Source organism: Aulonocara sp. 'chitande type north' Nkhata Bay, linkage group LG3 (genome assembly GCF_057382095.1).
Source record: "Aulonocara sp. 'chitande type north' Nkhata Bay isolate Kocher_YH1m ecotype deep benthic linkage group LG3, A_spYH_male_GT1.1, whole genome shotgun sequence".
Lineage (NCBI taxonomy): Eukaryota > Metazoa > Chordata > Actinopteri > Cichliformes > Cichlidae > Aulonocara > Aulonocara sp. 'chitande type north' Nkhata Bay.
In genome coordinates this window covers 73,886,957-73,905,678 of record NC_141346.1, presented here as the reverse complement: position 1 = coordinate 73,905,678, position 18,722 = coordinate 73,886,957, and the positions used below count along the sequence as shown (strand labels likewise).

The 18,722-nt window shown below is 44.5% G+C and overlaps 1 protein-coding gene across 1 annotated transcript in view; it reads right to left on the bottom strand.

Annotated features, from left to right (window-relative positions):
- Positions 1-13,602: 13,602 nt before the first annotated feature.
- LOC147336999 (uncharacterized) overlaps positions 13,603-18,722 on the bottom strand; it is a 16,782-nt gene continuing 11,662 nt past the window's right edge. Inside the window, exon 5 of the mRNA XM_086265807.1 lies at positions 13,603-18,577. Within this exon, the coding sequence (XP_086121933.1) occupies positions 18,039-18,577 (539 nt within the window). The 3' untranslated portion in view covers positions 13,603-18,038. The remainder of the gene's footprint in view (positions 18,578-18,722) is intronic.

Genomic DNA, 18,722 nt, shown 5'->3' with positions numbered 1-18,722 from the left:
GAGAGGCGTCCACAGACCAACATCCCAGCTGTGGTGTGTGGTAACTTCTGAGGAAAGGCAAACTGTGATGATGCTCACCCCGCCCCCAATACACTCACAAAAATATACATCCTGCTCTAATATTGAGCAATTTATCAAGAAAGTGGATCTGACTAAAACAGCATTAGTGCTGCCTGTCTGCTCTCTACATGTACGTCTTCACCTTCCCCTAACTCGTTTGGCTCTCGGCGAAGGCAGTCGCACTTTTTCTCCTCTCCTCCTTCCCCTTATCTTCCCTGCTTAGCCTCTTGTGTCCTTGTCTTGTCTCGTGTGTATTACTTTTCGCTGGAACACTCTCTCACAGTCTGTTCTCTAAAACCTAAAAGGGAATTATGGATTTGATCAACTGGTCTCTGAATGCAATTGCCACCCTTTTCTCAACAAGAAGCCTGGGCCCGAGTGCCCTGAGGGACTTTCCCTGCCGGATACACGATGGACGGGTGGCAGAAATGGAGGATCGTGTGCCTGGCGGGACTGCAACAGGAATCGCAGCAGGTTTAGCTGTGCAACATGTCAGAAATTCACCTGTACCAAATGCAGGGATGATGGACACTGGATCTGCAAACGCTGTAAAGTCTGAAACACTTTGAAATAAAACAGACTTGTGTATCCATATATTGTGAATGTGTGTCTTTTATATGTAGGCTGTAAAACAGAGGTTTTGTCACGGTCTGGCTGGCAGACCGTGGGGATGTGGGGAAAGGAGGACCCAAAACGCAGACTCTGCGATGCAAACAGTGCTCTTTATTTACAGTGAAAAGCTGTAAACACAATAACTCCTCGTTGCTCCCTCGAACCCCGTGTGCGCGCTTCCCATGGCTCGTGCTCCCCGCTGTTGTGTTTCCGCACTCCCCGTGCGTGCTGCCTTTCTGGACCACTCTTCCTCCTGCAGGGAAACCATAGACGCAGCCGTCAACACTAACCCTCGGCGGGCATATACGAACAGCACAGACATAAGCTGACACACACTGACTTGGTACGATAACTCAATGATCCCGCGCCGGTGGGAGCTCCAACTCTCTCCTAAGTAGCTCCCCCGACGAGCCCTGATCACCAACAGGTGTGGCAGGATCTTCAGGTGTGGCCAGTCCTTCCGCAGGGCCACACCCATCAGGCCTGCAGGTGGCTGTGCTCCATCCTCCAGCCACACCCGCAGACATACACACCCACACCCTGCCTATACATACGAGTGGGACACAGACTAACACAGCATTGTGCAGAAAAACACACACATCACCAAATATTTTTTTTTTCACCAAATAATAATAATAATAATAATAATAATAACAACAACAACAACAACAGTCAAAACTGCTCACGGACCCCGAGTCCTCCAGAGCCGGGTCCGTGACAGGTTTGGCCTGCCTTGGGTCTGAGTAAACAAATGCCAATGTTGCACAAACACACACACACACGCACGCACACACACACACAGCAAATCTGCATTTATTTGTCCCACAAGTGGAAAATCTGTATTGTCAATGGAAAAAAGTGGACAGTGCAAGACAAAAGCAGCAAAATAAAAACTGTACAAAGAGCACTGTATAGAAAGTGCACTATACAAACAATCTGGAAACATAAATATGGACACGTGTATTCAAAAATATTGGTGTGTGTATACACACACACACATACATACATATATATATATATACCTATCTATCTACGTGTGTGTGTGTGTGTGCGTGCGTGTGTATATATATATATATATATATATATATATATATATACACACACACATATATATATATATATATATATATATATATATATATATATATATGTAGATATAGATGTGTGTGTGTGTGTGTGTGTGTGTATAACTAGACTTTATGCATAGATGTGTGGCTATATACATGTATGTACAACATATATACAATGTATGTATATATGTTTATGGACAGGCATGCAATGTAGTGACAAGGATTGACAAGAACTAATATTGCATATGAGAAATATTGCACATAGAAACTAACATGGTGTATTGTACGCTGCAGGTAAGGAAGGAAAGTAGCCTTGCAGGGAAGGAAAGACCTGAATCTCTCATGGTTGGGGGTTGGGGGAGGGTGTCTTTGCACAACAAAAGCAGGAGAACAATGGAGCTGAAGACCTGTGAAAATCTCATTGGGGTGCCAAGAGGTGTTAGGGTCGGGGGAATTTACGCAAATTTGCGCAGGGCTAGTAAATCTAGTAGTAGGGACTTGCACCAGGGAAAAAAAAGGCTCAGTAATTCTAGTGCTAGTCTCGTGTCTTTTTTGTATTACTTTCCCTGGAACACCCTCTCACAGTCTGTGTCTAAAACCTAAAAGAGAATTATGGATGTGATCAACTGGTCTCTGAATGCTATTGACACCCTTTAACGAGAAGTCTGGGCTCGGGAGAACCCGAGTGCCCTGGATGGTCTTTCCCTGCTGGATACACAATGGACGGGTGGCAGAGGATCGTGTGCCTGGTGGGAATGTCGATCGAGGACGCTGAAGATATCTACCTATTCAGAACCATGATAACAGGGTTCTTGCTGATCGGAGCTGGCTTGGCCCTGGCTTATCGGAGAATTAAGAGAGCGGAACCGGCGCTTACGACTGCAGTGAATGCTCAGAATAACACCTTTGAGCGTATGTATGTTGGATTATATCAGGAAAGAATCAATTCAGAACAACATCTCTGGGCGGAAGCTGGATTACACCTCGGATCAGTTGGCTGCGGTCGTGAGGTCTCAGAATCTGCTATGTGAGCAAAAAAGAGTGACAAGACCACAGAATCGACGGCTAATAACATCACATAGAAACTCGCAGCTATTAAGGGGAGATTGAGAGACCAGTGTCGGAGTGTTAAAAACAGCTTGAAATTCTCATGAGTTGTTTGCAAAAGAAAAATTACCATCATAATGCGGCTACCCCTTCGGCGCCAGCTGTGGGCTCAAGGCTGGAGCCGAACAAAAACTACCTGATAACGACTGTGTTGAGTCTGTTCCTTCACATTCCCCACAAGGCCACCTGGGTTGGCTGGAAGACTGTTTACTTAGCCTGGCGGGGCGAAGGACACTATCTCAGCTGAACTATGGACACGCACACACATACATATACTGATACTGATAAGCACTCACTGACGCATCACCCTCCCTATCCAACGCCACCTCCAACGCTTACCTCCCCCATGATGTGGACATCGGGTCAGCTGGAGGCGCAGTCGAAGATTGCAGCGGTCCCATATCAGATGTACACACTGGAACACTTTCCCATGTTGCTTGTCTGTGTTTATTGTGTTATGGTGTGTTGATACCTGTGCATTCCTGTATTATCCTTTTGTGTTGCACATTTCAATGTTTTTTTTTCCTCGCTACCTGGCCTGACCTGTCTCCCCAATGTGATGTTTGCATTGTATGTACGGTCGGCAAGGTCTGTCATCTCGGTTGTGGGCAAAAGACCTGAAACTGACAAATAAAGGCAATCTCATCATCTCATCTCATCTTAGCTCGGTCATTCTCCACCACCCTTGGGGGCGTCTCCCATTTTGACCTCGGCACTTCCAGGCCATATTCGGCACAGATGTTTCTGTATACTATGCCGGCCACTTGGTTATGGCGTTCCATGTAGCCTGCACCTGGGGTCTTGCCTGGTGTGATAGACCCCAGCCTCTATGGATCTTGTACTCAGAGCTTGTTCTTGTGCTGCCATGATTAGTGCCTCTGTGCTGTCTTTCAGTCCAGCTTTGTCCAGCCACTGGTAGGATTTCTGGATATCAGCCACCTCTTCTATCTGCCGGTGGTACATACCGTGCAGGGCTCTGTCCTTCCATGATGGTTCCTCGTCTCCCTCCTCTTTCTTGGGTTTCTGCTGCCTGAGGTATTCACTGAGCACGCTGTCGTGATGTATTCGTGGATGTTCCTTGTCTCATCCTGGACTGTGGTGCTGACACTCACCAGTCCCCGGCCCCCTTCCTTCCGCTTAGCGTACAGCCTCAGGGTGCTGGACTTGGGGTGAAACCTTCCATGCATGGTAAGGAGCTACCTTGTCTTGATGTCAGTGGCTTCTATCTCCTCCTTTGGCCAGCCTATTACCCCAGCAGGGTGCCTGATCACGGGCAGGGCGTAGGTGTTGATGGCCCGGATCTTGTTCTTACCGTTCAGCTGACTCCTCAGGACTCACCTGACCCTCTGCAGGTACTTGGTGGTTGCAGCTTTCCTAGCGGCCTCTTCATGGTTCCCATTCGACTGCAGAATCCCCAGGTACTTGTAATTGTCCTCTATGTCTGCAATGTTGCCTTCTGGTAGTTTGATCCCCTCCGTTCTGACTACCTTCCCTCTCTTTGTTACCATCCGATTACACTTCTCCAACCCGAACGACATTCCGATGTCATTGCTGTATATCCTGGTGGTGTGGATCAGTGAATCGATGTCTCGTTCACTCTTGGCATACAGCTTGATGTCATCCATGTACAGGAGGTGGCTGACAACTGCTCCATTCCGTAGTCGGTATCCGTAGCCAGTCTTGTCAATTATCTCACTGAGGGGGTCCAGGCCTATGCAGAACAGCAGTGGGGACAGAGCATCACCTTGGTAGATCCCACACTTGATGGTGACTTGTGCTATGGGCTTGAGGTTGGCCTCCAGTGTTGTCCACCACATCCCCATTGAGTTCCTGATGAAGGCTCTTAGGGTCCTGTTGATCTTATATAGTTCTAGATATTCCAGGATCCAGGTGTGGGGCATTGAGTCATAGGCCTTCTTGTATCAATCCAGGCAGTGCACAGGTTGGTCAGTCTGGTCCTGCAGTCTCGGCTGACTGCTTGGTCTGCCAGTACAGGGAGTGCAGAATTATTAGGCAAATGAGTATTTTGTCCACATCATCCTCTTCATGCATGTTGTCTTACTCCAAGCTGTATAGGCTCGAAAGCCTACTACCAATTAAGCATATTAGGTGATGTGCATCTCTGTAATGAGAAGGGGTGTGGTCTAATGACATCAACACCCTATATCAGGTGTGCATAATTATTAGGCAACGTCCTTTCCTTTGGCAAAATGGGTCAAAAGAAGGACTTGACAGGCTCAGAAAAGTCAAAAATAGTGAGATATCTTGCAGAGGGATGCAGCAGTCTCAAAATTGCAAAGCTTCTGAAGCGTGATCATCGAACAATCAAGCGTTTCATTCAAAATAGTCAACAGGGTCGCAAGAAGCGTGTGGAAAAACCAAGGCACAAAATAACTGCCCATGAACTGAGAAAAGTCAAGCGTGCAGCTGCCAAGATGCCACTTGCCACCAGTTTGGCCATATTTTGGAGCTGCAACGTCACTGGAGTGCCCAAGAGCACAAGGTGTGCAATACTCAGAGACATGGCCAAGGTAAGAAAGGCTGAAAGACGACCACCACTGAACAAGACACACAAGCTGAAACGTCAAGACTGGGCCAAGAAATATCTCAAGACTGGTTTTTCTAAGGTTTTATGGACTGATGAAATGAGAGTGAGTCTTGATGGGCCAGATGGATGGGCCCGTGGCTGGATTGGTAAAGGGCAGAGAGCTCCAGTCCCACTCAGACGCCAGCAAGGTGGAGGTGGAGTACTGGTTTGGGCTGGTATCATCAAAGATTAGCTTGTGGGGCCTTTTCGGGTTGAGGATGGAGTCAAGCTCAACTCCCAGTCCTACTGCCAGTTTCTGGAAGACACCTTCTTCAAGCAGTGGTACAGGAAGAAGTCTGCATCCTTCAAGAAAAACATGATTTCCATGCAGGACAATGCTCCATCACACGCGTCCAAGTACTCCACAGCGTGGCTGCAAGAAAGGGTATAAAAGAAGAAAAACTAATGACATGGCCTCCTTGTTCACCTGATCTGAACTCCATTGAGAACCTGTGGTCCATCATCAAATGTGAGATTTACAAGGAGGGAAAACAGTACACCTCTCTGAACAGTGTCTGGGAGGCTGTGGTTGCTGCTGCACGCAATGTTGATGGTGAACAGATCAAAACACTGACAGAATCCATGGATGGCAGGCTTTTGAGTGTCCTTGCAAAGAAAGGTGGCTATATTGGTCGCTGATTTGTTTTTGTTTTGTTTTTGAATGTCAGAAATGTATATTTGTGAATGTGGAGATGTTATATTGGTTTCACTGGTAAAAATAAATAATTGAAATGGGTATATATTTGTTTTTTGTTGAGTTGCCTAATAATTATGCACAGTAATAGTCACCTGCACACACAGATATCCCCCTAAAATAGCTAAAACTAAAAACAAACTAAAAACTACTTCCAAAAACATTCAGCTTTGATATTAATGAGTTTTTTGGGTTCATTGAGAACATGGTTGTTGTTCAATAATAACATTAGTCCTCAAAAATACAACTTGTCTAATAATTCTGCACTCCCTGTATGTGTTATTTTGTGCTGCACTGCCCAAACTAAAGATCTGCTGAAGTGTTGGAAATGATCCAGATGTTTATTTTGGACGATACAGCAGAAGATCAGACATGAAAGTGGAGACAACAAAGAAGACCTGCAGCAAAGGTCAGAGGTCAGACTGGGTCCCCTGGATTCAACAATGAGCCAATGATCATCAAGCAGTGACTAAAGCAGAGCCCTGACGTTCTGACATTGATCACACAGTCAGAACAAATGTCTGCTGATGACTTCATCTCATGAAACGACTGATAGATAATAATAATAATGGATTGGATTTATATAGCGCTTTTCAAGGCACCCAAAGCGCTTTACAATGCCACTATTCATTCACTCTCACATTCATACACTGGTGGAGGCAAGCAACAGTTGTAGCCACAGCTGCCCTGGGGCAGTCTGACAGAAGCGAGGCTACCATATCGCGCCATCAGCCCCTCTGGCCAACACCAGTAGGCGGTAGGGTAAAGTGTCTTGCCCAAGGACACAACGACCAGGACAGAGAGTCCAGGGATCGAACCGGCGACCTTCCGGTTACAGATGCGCTTCCCAAACTCCTGCGCCACAGATGTCAGTTCATTGATCAGCTGAGCTGCTGATCTTCATCGTCACGGAAACATTCAGCTTGTTTCAATCAGTAAACAACTCCCACTACTCCCAGTTTGAACTGTTCCCACTCAAAATGCTGTGAGAACAATTATCATTGTAGAACTTCACAAACATCACGTGTTGTTTTCCACATGTAAGATCAGCAAACACACAGAAACTTCCTGTTGCCACACACGGCCTCTAAAATCTCTTCCACGCTTTCTGTCTGAAGTCCACTCTCTGTGTCGGATCCACAGGAAACAACAAGATCTTATTAACATGGTTTTCAATGTGTCTCCTACCAAAAAGTCCAACCAATGAACAAATGTGTGTATTTGTGGAGGCCGAACAAAAGCATGACACATTTCTCTGTTTCTATAAACTGGAGTCAAACACAAACATGAAGAGTTTCACTGACAGACTCCAAAATGCCCCCACAGTGGATCAAAGGGAAATCCTACAGTGTGGCCAGAGACTCTTAATGGCTCCAACATCAACACATCCACAATGTTGGATCCAGTTCTGCCTCACAGAGTTACTAAGACACACCCTCTGCCAGCATCACAACAGCTCCACCTGCTTCACCTGCCTCCTCAGCATCTGTACACCTGAAGAGAAAAGAAAGGCTCCAACAGCTCAAATCTACAAAGGATTCATGAAGTTTCATCCAACAATAACATGTTTGCCTTCCACAGTGTGCTGTTAGACACCACTGTACCTCTGCCATTTCAAAAAGAGCAGCTTGGGAACATTTTGGCTCCAAACACTTTGTGTTTAAGTTCTTTGTTTTCTTTGTGAAGCCGACAACATCTGGAGCTTTGTGACTCATAGAAACATCATTTTGTTCTTTAGATGACAGCAGATTGGGACTGAATAATCAATCACTATCAAACCAATAAAGACAAACATGCTGATTTTACAGGAACTTTGTTGGAGAAGCTGCAAAGACATGAAACTGGTGGAGATCCCAAACCAGTTGATAGTGCTGGTTATTCCAAATAAAGCTGTTTCCCTTTGAGATGAAATGACTTTGTGTCCTGATATATAATAAAGATGTTGTTGTTTTTGAGCCCCTGTATTAAAAGTAGTTTAAAGTCAGCTTGAGTTTGATGTCTTTATGTCAAAGCTGCTCATGATGTTGAGCTGCTGATGGAATAAAAACAATATAAAAGCATGTAGTCCAGACTTAAATGTAGCCTGTTGTTAGCTGAGGTCCACACACAGTGTTTGACAGTGTAAAGTGTGTGAAAGGGCTGCTGGTGGAGCTCACTAGGATGAGCAGGTGACCATGTGCCACGAGGTGGAGAGCAGCTGGCCTGGCTTTGACCCGGGCCACGCCCCCTTTCTCTCTGCTTTGCTGTCACTTATCTTCACTGCTCTGTCCAATAAAGCTGAAAAAGGCCCCGAATCAAAGAAATCTGCTGCAGCCTCTGAAATGTCTTCTGTTTCCTTCCCGACGGCTTTTTCACCGTCAGCCCATCAGACAGTCCAGCAGCATTTATGATGATGTCATGATGTTGAAGAGGCTGCTACGGTGGCCTCCCATGACCCCCAGCCTCATCACAGCTGAGATGCAGACATTTGAAAACATTCAGCAGACAACTGAATAACAGTCCAACACAACAGTCTGTGTGCAGACACACACTGACCTTTCATAGAGTCAAACACAGCTGGTTGAGTCATTTCTCTGTGAGTCTAAAGTGAATCTAGTATTTGAAAGTCCACTTCCTGTATTTGTTGTTGAAGACTTCTTCAGCTTCTTCTCAAGGACATCAGCTGCTTGTTTGGCAGCAGAGGCAGTTAAGAAGCTTCCTGAAAAACACTGAACAGTGAGTTCACTGTGGCATATGACAGATTCAGCTTTCTGTGTGCAAATGTGTCTGTGTCGACCTTTCAAATGCTGTTGAATCCAAAACATCAGCGGCTCCTCGGCTGCTCACTTCATGCACTTCTGTCTGTGTGACAGTCCAATGACATCACAGCTGTTTCCAGCCCCAGTGTCTCAGGACTGGACACCTTTAAACATGTCGAGGATCAAACAGCGTCCAGCTAAACACACATGAAACTATCAGAGCTGACAATCATTCCAATAACATCTAATGGTTCATGTATGTAGACACAGGACTACAAGGAAATGGCTCTCAGCATCTGGCTGTGGGAACACATGAGTCCCTGTTTGTGTTCAGATTGTGTGCATGTTTTAGACGTGTGTCACATGTAGAAACACAACAATCCCACAATGACACACAGATGTGTTTGACACAGCTGTGCAGCTGTAAGTTGTTTCTAATGATTCATTGAAGCTCTTCTAACATTCTGGAGACGATCAGTACATGAATCTGTTCAACACGACAACAATTTGACTTCAGTGTGAACGTTTGCCATTAAATAACCTTCTTCATCCAGCTGACAGCATCTTCATCCTATGATGTGAACAGTTCCTCCTGTTGATGACAAACCTCTGACAGGATCTGCTTGAGGAGCTTTTTCATGTGCAGCTCTCTGAGCTCAGGGCTGAGCTGCTGTTTCATCTTTAAGAGCTGCTGCCTCCTCGCCGGACTTGTTCTCCTCTTCTTCTCCTAATGACACCATTTCTGCTTCATATCTTTCACTGGGCCTAAAACAGATGAAGAGTAGATCTGCTGCTGTTCACTGTTTGTGTCAATATGGAGAAACATGAAAGACAAACACAGCACACACAGAGAAATGTAGACAGGATGTGCAGCCAGTGCAGTAAATGGTCTCAATATCAGCTCTTTAGAAAATGATCCTGATGAACATGAAACTAACATCCAATGAGAAACAGCTTCCTTGTTTCATGTCCAATAACAATAAATGCAGAGCTAATAAAGAGCTGTTCTATTGTAAAATGCTGAGATGATTATTAGACAGAACCCAGCGGCTCACCAAAAGCCTGCATTGAAAATCTATATGAAAGTCATCTATGCTCATATATGGCAAAATCCTGTAACTGTCACTGTGTTTTTCATCTGTGCTCTTGTTGGTTGGACAAGTTTGTAAATGACAAAGAGCTCAGTGGACTTTGCATCCATCAGATCCTGTTAGATGTTTGTTTTTCCTTCACAGCTTTGTGATGAAGGCTGAAGAACAGAGATATGAACTATTGCCAATATGAATCCTGATGCATGACGTGGGCACAGACCCACCAAAGCAACACTCAGCTCACCTCATTCCAGGCGCTTGTCTGCTGGAGACCATGAGCCTTGTTAGTCACACATCAGCACCGTGGTAGGAAACAGCCTCCATCATTTCATTAGATCTGAATTTGGACTGTTTCCCTCTGGATGAACCAAGTCTGTCAAATCTATTGATCCAACACAAACAAACACATTGGCTCACAGTCAGATTGGCTTTGTATGGATGGTGTAACAGGGGGCTGGGAAAGGATGCTGAAAGCTGAATATAACACAGATCAATAACAGGACATATAATAATGTAGAAACATGATCTTCAACAGGCACACTTCTGTTATTCATGATCACAAACACAAAGAACTTGTGCAGCCCTGATATCAGCCCTAATATATGAGTGTGTTTGCCCAAAGACTGAAACAGCATCAACATGACAGCTGTAAGAAATCTTCTCTCAGCCTTGTTTGGCAGAAGATCCCTGCAACAAAGATTGTAGCTGAAAGATGACGTGTGTAAAGTTTGCTCTGTGGGAGGGTCGAGGCTGTTTTTAGACCTTTGATAGTTTCCAATCCAGTTCTGACAGACAGGAATAAAAACAACATCATTAAGATCAGATCATGGAGCTGTTTGCTGCCTTGTTTCTATCTTCACATTACAAGACTTTACTACAATAAAGATGCTGACATGTGTCTGTAGCAACAACATCATTGAATCTAGAACAACTGGAGCCAAACCAGTGGCTCTGCTGGGATCACTGGTGAGCCAACACTTCCTTGTTGATGCAGATTTCAGGGCTTCCTTTTGCTCCTCCGTTATAACTGTTCTCTCTTCTCAACACATGATGACACAAAGGAATCAGCAGTGACAAAGATGATGCTGAAGAGAAGCACACACTTCACACATATAACAGACCAGTGCAGTTACACACACCTCTGCTCGACATCAGGCCTCAAACAAAGACACAAAACACTAACTTGACTCTAAACAGAAGAAACGAGCAGCTGTTTCTGTTCTGTGCTTATTTATATTTGACACACATGCTTCTCTTTGTGCAAACACACATCGCACTATAAGGGTAACCTCGCACACAATGATTGGACAGCACAGTGATGATGCTGGGAGATCCTATACGCAGCAACACAGAAACACTGAGAACTTTAAACAATGATGGAAAGTGTTATAAATGACTTGTTGGCCTCTGATCTGTCACAAACAGCTGAAACGTGTCTCTCATGAGTCACATGAAGGTTTTTGACAGAAAGGACAAAAAGTAGCTGCAGTCAGTTTGTGTCATTTTTATATTTATTCATCTGGGAGAAAAATCTGAGGGACATTAAAATGTGTTTTCAACAGAGACAAGAACATGAATATAACAGAACAGGTAAATGAACATGTTTCAAGTAAACAGCTGGACTGATCAGGTCCAAACACAGAGTGATAAACTTGTCAAACAGCTGTCATATCTTTATATAGAAGCTCTTTATAAATGCTGCTCACTGCAGTCTGTTTACTAATAATGTCAAAGTGTTAGAAACACAGAAACATCAGAATGGTCTTTGTTCACAGAAACCTGTCTGGGATCCTTTGTTGTTCTTTTGATGCAGAGTTACATTATAAATATAAAGAGTTATTTCAGAGTCTCATCAGTTTTCCTGCATGTCTTTATTTAACACATCAGCAGGGCTGAAGCTCTCATGTTAAACACACACTGATCTATGGACACGTTCATGTGTTTCTAACAGAACCAGGCTGTTATCAGCCTGCACTAACATTATGTCACACACACTGAATGTAACAGTGACAGTTTACATCATCACACAATCAGCTGTGATTGTTTCACTGTCATCAAACGAGTCAACAGGAAGTAGAATCAATAGAAACCAATCATTTCCTGACAGCATGTCTGATGGAAATAAGTGCAGATTATGTATGAAGTCTAACTGCACACAGTAACTGTGTTACAATAAGGACTTAACAGCGCCCTCTGCTGGAATGTTTCAGTACTGCGTTAACTAGAATACACCACCTGCTACAGCTCTACTCTTCTATGACTACAGTCATCCACAGCACTGATGTGAGGTCACATGGTTCATATGTAAGGAGCACAGCTGACCTCAGGTCAGTTTAATGACTGTGAGCAGCAGCTGTGTTATTGTCACTGTGACAGGGAGACACTCTCAGACACAGCGCTCATGTCAGCTTGTTCTCATGCAGGAGGATCAGGAGCTCCATGTTTGTCTTTCTGTTTGAATCATGATGTGTTTGTGCCATCAGAGTCTGTCATGAGTACTCAGGGTTTCACAGCAGCTCTTCTGGATGCTGACGAGGACTCCAACCTCATGTTTCACCTCTCTGAGCTTCTGATGTCTGTGAACACTCGTGTTTCTTCTCTGGGCTCATCTGGACAAAAACACCTTTCTGTGTTTGGCTGCAGCCTCATTCTGACTGACAGGAAGTGTGTTATCCATGAGCTGCACTTCTGTGAGGAAGTTTCCTGCTGTGTTTCCTGTCTGTGGACAAACACGAGTGTTCCAGCTGAGGACTTGGTTCCTTCCACCTGTCCATACAGGACATCACGCTGTCTGCAGCTCTGTAAATGCAGCTCCAGGTCCTTCCACGTGCTGCTCTGTATTTGTGCAGTTTGTAGTGTGTCCTGGGAAACGTAGCACACATGGTGTTCTTCTGCTGTTTCCTCCTTTCACTGAGTGTGAAACACTGACGCTGTGCTGTTGTTCACAGAGGGGAGCTGATTCTAGCTGCAGCTGGACTCTGTCATCTAACTGAATGTGTTGGTGCTGATCACGGGGCTCTGAGGGGGGAGCAGCAGGAGGACTCTGGATGCTGACGTCAGTGTATCTGTGGAAGCTCCCACAGCGTGTCTGTCATTCAATATTGTGCTGTATATTGTATCTATGCAAAGATGAACAGACTGTGTGTTCACTGGTCTCTGTGCTGCAGCTCTGATGTCATCATCACTCCCTCCTCCACCCTCAGCAGTCCCAGCATGCTGCTGTGGTGCACCCCACCCTCACTCTACACCTGAGCCACAGACCACACCCTCCACCTCAATATACACCACAGTTTTCTCTGCTGTGGAAATGAGATCAGGAGGAAATCATCATTGTTATTATTTAATAAACGCTCACATTAATGTGGGCTTATTTGTTTCATATTAGAAACATTAGTTGAGTGTTTTTAGTATAAAATGGTCAAAGTCCCTCTTTTTGCTCCTCCCCTCACCTGTGGATGGATGCTGCTGTTACCGTGGTGACAGCTTGGATGTGTTTCAGTCCTGCCTGGTTATCACTGCAGGAATCTTTCACATTTATTACAGGTAATAACTCTGATTTTTCTGTGTATTATGAACCAAATGTATCCTGATACACACAGAGATGGATGAGCAGAGGTCACATGATGAAGAACAAACATGGAGTCTTTGATTTATTTAGATATTTATTGATGAATGCAAACAAACCTGACACTGAACCATCGTCCAGCAGAACAAACCTGATCACATGACCTGCTGACCCAAACAGTGCAAAGCTCCATGGCAACAACAACAAACAGCCTCACATATGTTAACAGAGGCTGTTAGAAGCACAGAGTCTTTACAGTCTTTCTCCTGTTTGGACACAGATCTCTGCACATCTTCATCACAGTTACTCACAGACGTGCAGAGTGTGTGGATATCAAAGCTAAGTTTCCACCATGTTTGTAGTCTGTACTGGGACTCATGGAGCATCTCTCTATGAGCACTCAGTGCTTTAAACAGTGAGTCCCAGTTTAACCAGCAGCCTTCACACCGCACATCACACAGACATGGAAACTTCAAACCTCAGACTGAAGACACCATCAGAAATAAACAGATTGTGATGAAGATGAAGAACTGGACCAGTTTGCTGTGGTTTCTTCTGTTCCTGTCAGAAATAAGAGTCTGGCAGCACTTTGCTCTCCTTCCACATGTTTAAGGAGGAAGTGAAGAAGAGCGAGTGAGTCGTCTTCCTCTGTGGGCCCAACATCAGGCAGCAGCCACGTATTTTTAAAAACCCAGCACACTGCTTCAGAAACACTGAGTCCAGGTGACCAGAGTCATGTGATCAGTGAGGTCTTCACTCAGGACGTCACTGCTTCAGGACCTGATTCAGAGGTTTATGAGGACGTGGATCATTGGTGCTGATGTTGTGTGAGAGCTGGTGAACCATGGGGAACATAAATAACAACCAGGCCATCAGCAGTTCTACCCCCAGCTCTAACACCTACATAATACACTATACATATAGTTATTGTTAAGGTTCAAATATTGAGGAAGGAGAGTACAAACAACCAGGTCCAGAAGAGCTTGGTCAAACAATTGATTTTAATGAACACACGCGTGGGGGGACCAGCGCCGTACGCAGACAGCGCTGATCTCCGACTAATCAAAGCATAAACAGATATTTTATACCATCGGGGTTTGAATTTAATGACGCCCCTTCAACGTCACACAGATACATACATACATACGTCAAATCAAAACCACAATGACTTTTAACACAGTTTGAAAAGAACATTATCTCTATCTTCATGGCAGATGTTTCCTGTCAACCTTTTGACTGCCGCTTCTCCAAAACCACAGACCATGCTCTGCAGTAAGATACCACTTCTGCAAGCCCGCAGTTGCAAACAAACATGATTAACCTCTCACCTATAACTGAATGTATCTACTATGTGTGTGTGTGTGTGTGTCACGACCTCACTTGGCACTCTGTGTCACCTCTCACCTACTAACGCTCGCAGTCAAACAGAGGCCACTCTCACATGTGTCAGCAGTTTACTAAAACTATATATGTAGTATATTGAATAAATGTTTTAATCAAGAACCTCTACTAGAAGCTTAATAAAAGAATATAAAAGTATAAAAGATAATAATGAACAACCTGGTTATTCAAATAGCATCATCCAAACAGCTCCTCAGAATCAGCTGCACTTACACTCTGCTTTTAGTTTCACTTTTGCAAAAGCACGCTCTGCAAACCTGCAGTTTCCTGTCAAGACTTTGCACAGATGGACTCAGAATCAACAGAATCAGCCCATACACACTTAAGATTATAACAAGCATTCAAAAGCATTTAAGATCATAGATTCAACTCAACAGTTTAAAGTGGTTATAACTGCACCTGTAGTAAAGGCTAATTGGGTACCAAAATGTTTCAACATCTGAATGCAATATCAATGCTGTAGATTATATTATTAATGCAATGGTAATGATGATGATTATTAACAGTAGCAACAAAATAATTTCCCTGATCTCCACATTATATAGGTTTTAGTATGTTATATATAAACGTAGCTGAAGCAGTTTCATTTGCAGCTTCACGCTGCACTTCACATGTTTGTCCACCAGATGGCAGCACAGAGGCCTGTGTTGGAAAGCTTTGAGTAATGAAGCGTTTTCAATCCAAGCTTCAGAAAGCTTCATGTGGTCATCAAGGAAGCAACCAGGAAATATCTGCTGTGTGTAAAAACAGCAACACAAGAATCCAGGATGAAGACAAGAAACTCAAAGCTCACAAAACAGGTGGAGCTAATTTTGTGACGTGTTTCTGTAAAAACACCACAGAAGTGAATCATCAAAGTTTCCATGTGAGCTGATGATGCTGCTGCAGAGTTTCTGTGAACCTCCTGTGACCCCGCCTCCTCATACAGAGACATCTGATTGCTCTTCAAACTGCATCACGTGGACACATGTGATTGTGTGTTGTAGTATTGATCCCAATGCTGGTATCAGTCCTGGATCAATAACACTGGATGGATGCGTTTAGCATGGAGCCCCTGAGCTGTGTTACAGACAAACATGGAAACTGACAGGTCTGTGTCATTCACAGTCTGTAACACTTCTAAACAACAGAGGCTGACCCAAGTGCCTCAGAGCCAGGCACGCTCACATCACAGCTCTCTAAATAAGCCAGTTTCAAAATAAGAGCTGAAAGCTGTGTTTGCTTGTGTTAGCTTATTATTGTGGAGACTAACATTCAGTGATCATGTGTTCAGACTCATAATGATTACTCTCAGAAATCCTGATCTTTGTATTTACTGTGTGTTGGATCAATAACTGAGATTCATGGTATCACACAGCTGTGCTGCTGCTGATGTCAGCACATCTGGAACAATACGAGGTATCTGCTACCAGACTGAGTAGGACGTGAGACCTGTAGACTGTTTAAAGCTGTCCCTCCACAGCTCACTCAGACCTGATCCACACCTCAGTGATATTCTCTGACTTCCTCAGTAGAGACAGAAACCATTCAGATCTGGGACCATCAGCTGACTGATGATGTCACACAGACTGTGTTTTTCAGGAACAGTGATTCTGATGTGAGCCTGCTAGCTGACAGCAGACCTGATGAAAGCACATGTTCACATCTGTGAGGACAGACTGGACTCTTTGACTGCACCTTGGTTCTCCTCAGAGGTCTGTACAGGAGCATGTCCACCCCCACTGAAGATCTCAGTCACTGTGAAACATAGAAAGCTGCTTGTGTGGCCTCTGCCTCACATGTAGATACAGCTACAGGTTTCTCTGTCAGTCAGACTGAAACAGTGTCCTGATGCTGCATCATTCAGCTCTGTGCCCCAGTCAGCATCACTGGGAGCTACCAGTGTTTCTGCCCTTTTCCTGTAACACTACACTCAGCACAGGCTCAGCTGGTATCCAGTGTTGGACTTTGGCTTCAGCTGCTGTGATAGATCCTCTAACATAGATCAGCTCTGCTACATGTTGTTAGATAAGTGCAGCTGCTGTCATGTCCTGATGTTTCTCTGGCTCAGCAGCTTCTCCATCAGAGGTTCACATGGAGCTGATCCAGTATCTCCAGTAACTGTGTTCTGTGCCTCACTGGTTCATCCTTCTGTCTGTGTGACGTCAGTCAGATGTTGAAGTTAAACTCTGTAATCTTCACTGTGTCACAGAGTTCAGTGAGTCCCGTTATTCACAGTATCAATCAGATCATCAGAGAACAGCTGATCAGCAATCAGTGGTGCCAACAGCGCCTCCTGTGGTGAGAGGATGCAATAATGCAATGTAGCATTTTTCCACTCAACACTTGCAGTCATGGAAACTGTCTGTTGGATCTGTGTGACGTTGCTTTCTTGGTTAGAGTTCCTCACAAATGTCCAGATGATTCTTCTAATGAGGCGTCGACCATGTTTGCAGCTCTTTGGAAGAAAACGTCGCCCTTTGCCATCCTTACTTTTCTTTGACTTCTTCAAATGCAGCTGAACTCCAGCTGGTATTTTCTTGGACTTTGCAGCTGTTTCTGGTCATCAGTTCATTCCTGCAAACCTCTGAAGCTGAACAACAATGATGCTGCATTGCTGGCTGATCCCAAAAGGTTGATTCTGTTCATCTGGACGTTTTCAGAAACGTTTGCTCACTGATCAGGTGACTTCTTCAGTCTCAGCTGACTGCAGCTTTACAAGCTTACAAACAGCACATTTGCACAATGACTGAAAGCAGCAGCACCTGATATATATGATACTAATATAATACATATACATATATAATCCATACTAATGATGAAGTATGTTCATTCAGTGAACTACTCAGTTTATTTTGGGCCTCAGAAATGCTCACTCTGTTTGTACATCACTGTCAGCAATAGACTCATTCTGCTGTGTGGACAGGAACACATGTGGCATCACTTCCTGTTTGTTTGTGACTGAAGAGGAAGAAGTTTACAAGGAATCATTTAGAAGAGTTTCAAACATCAACTGATTGAATCCATGAATCTGAAAACGTGTTTGTGAGTGAAAGAGACAGACATGTACAGACTGAACTATCTGTTCAACAGTCAGAGTGTTTCTGTAACAGGAGACACTCTTTACACTCCACTCAGCACAGGGACACTGAGGCACCAGGAGACAAGAACCTAAACCCAGGATAAAGAGTTTGAGTGAATGTGGTGTTGAAGGTGTGGAGGTGGATCAGAGTGTCAGAGGAGACTCTGTAGAAGGACAGAGTGCCAGCAGGACAGTCCACATACACTGCTGCTCTGTTAGAGACAGAGGAGGAGGAGGAGGAGGAGGAGGAGATGGATGTGTCTCTGTTATTGTGCCAGACAGACTGAGGACCATCATCAGAGCAGAAGAGACTCCAGGACTGATCATTGTATCCAAACCCACAGTCAGTGTTTCCTTTCCTTCTGATGCTTCTGTAACTCACTGATATATAAACGTCTCCTCTCCACTCGACCTCCCAGTAACAGCGACCAGTCAGACCATTTCTACACAGCAGCTGAGGACGAACATCAAATCTGTCTGGATGATCAGGATATGACTGAACCTCCTTCACATGTGTCACCTTCCTGTTGTTGTCAGACAGTTGGAGCTTTGTGTTCACTGTGTTTGTGTCGATTGTGAGTTGACAGGAATCTGATGGAGAGAACAAACACAATCCAGCTGCAGTTATTGATCCATCATCTGTTCATTGATTGACACTTTGATGATGACTCCTGACATGATGAAGATGGTTGAATGTGTGCTGCTTTGTTTTCATGAATCCCATTAAAAACACACT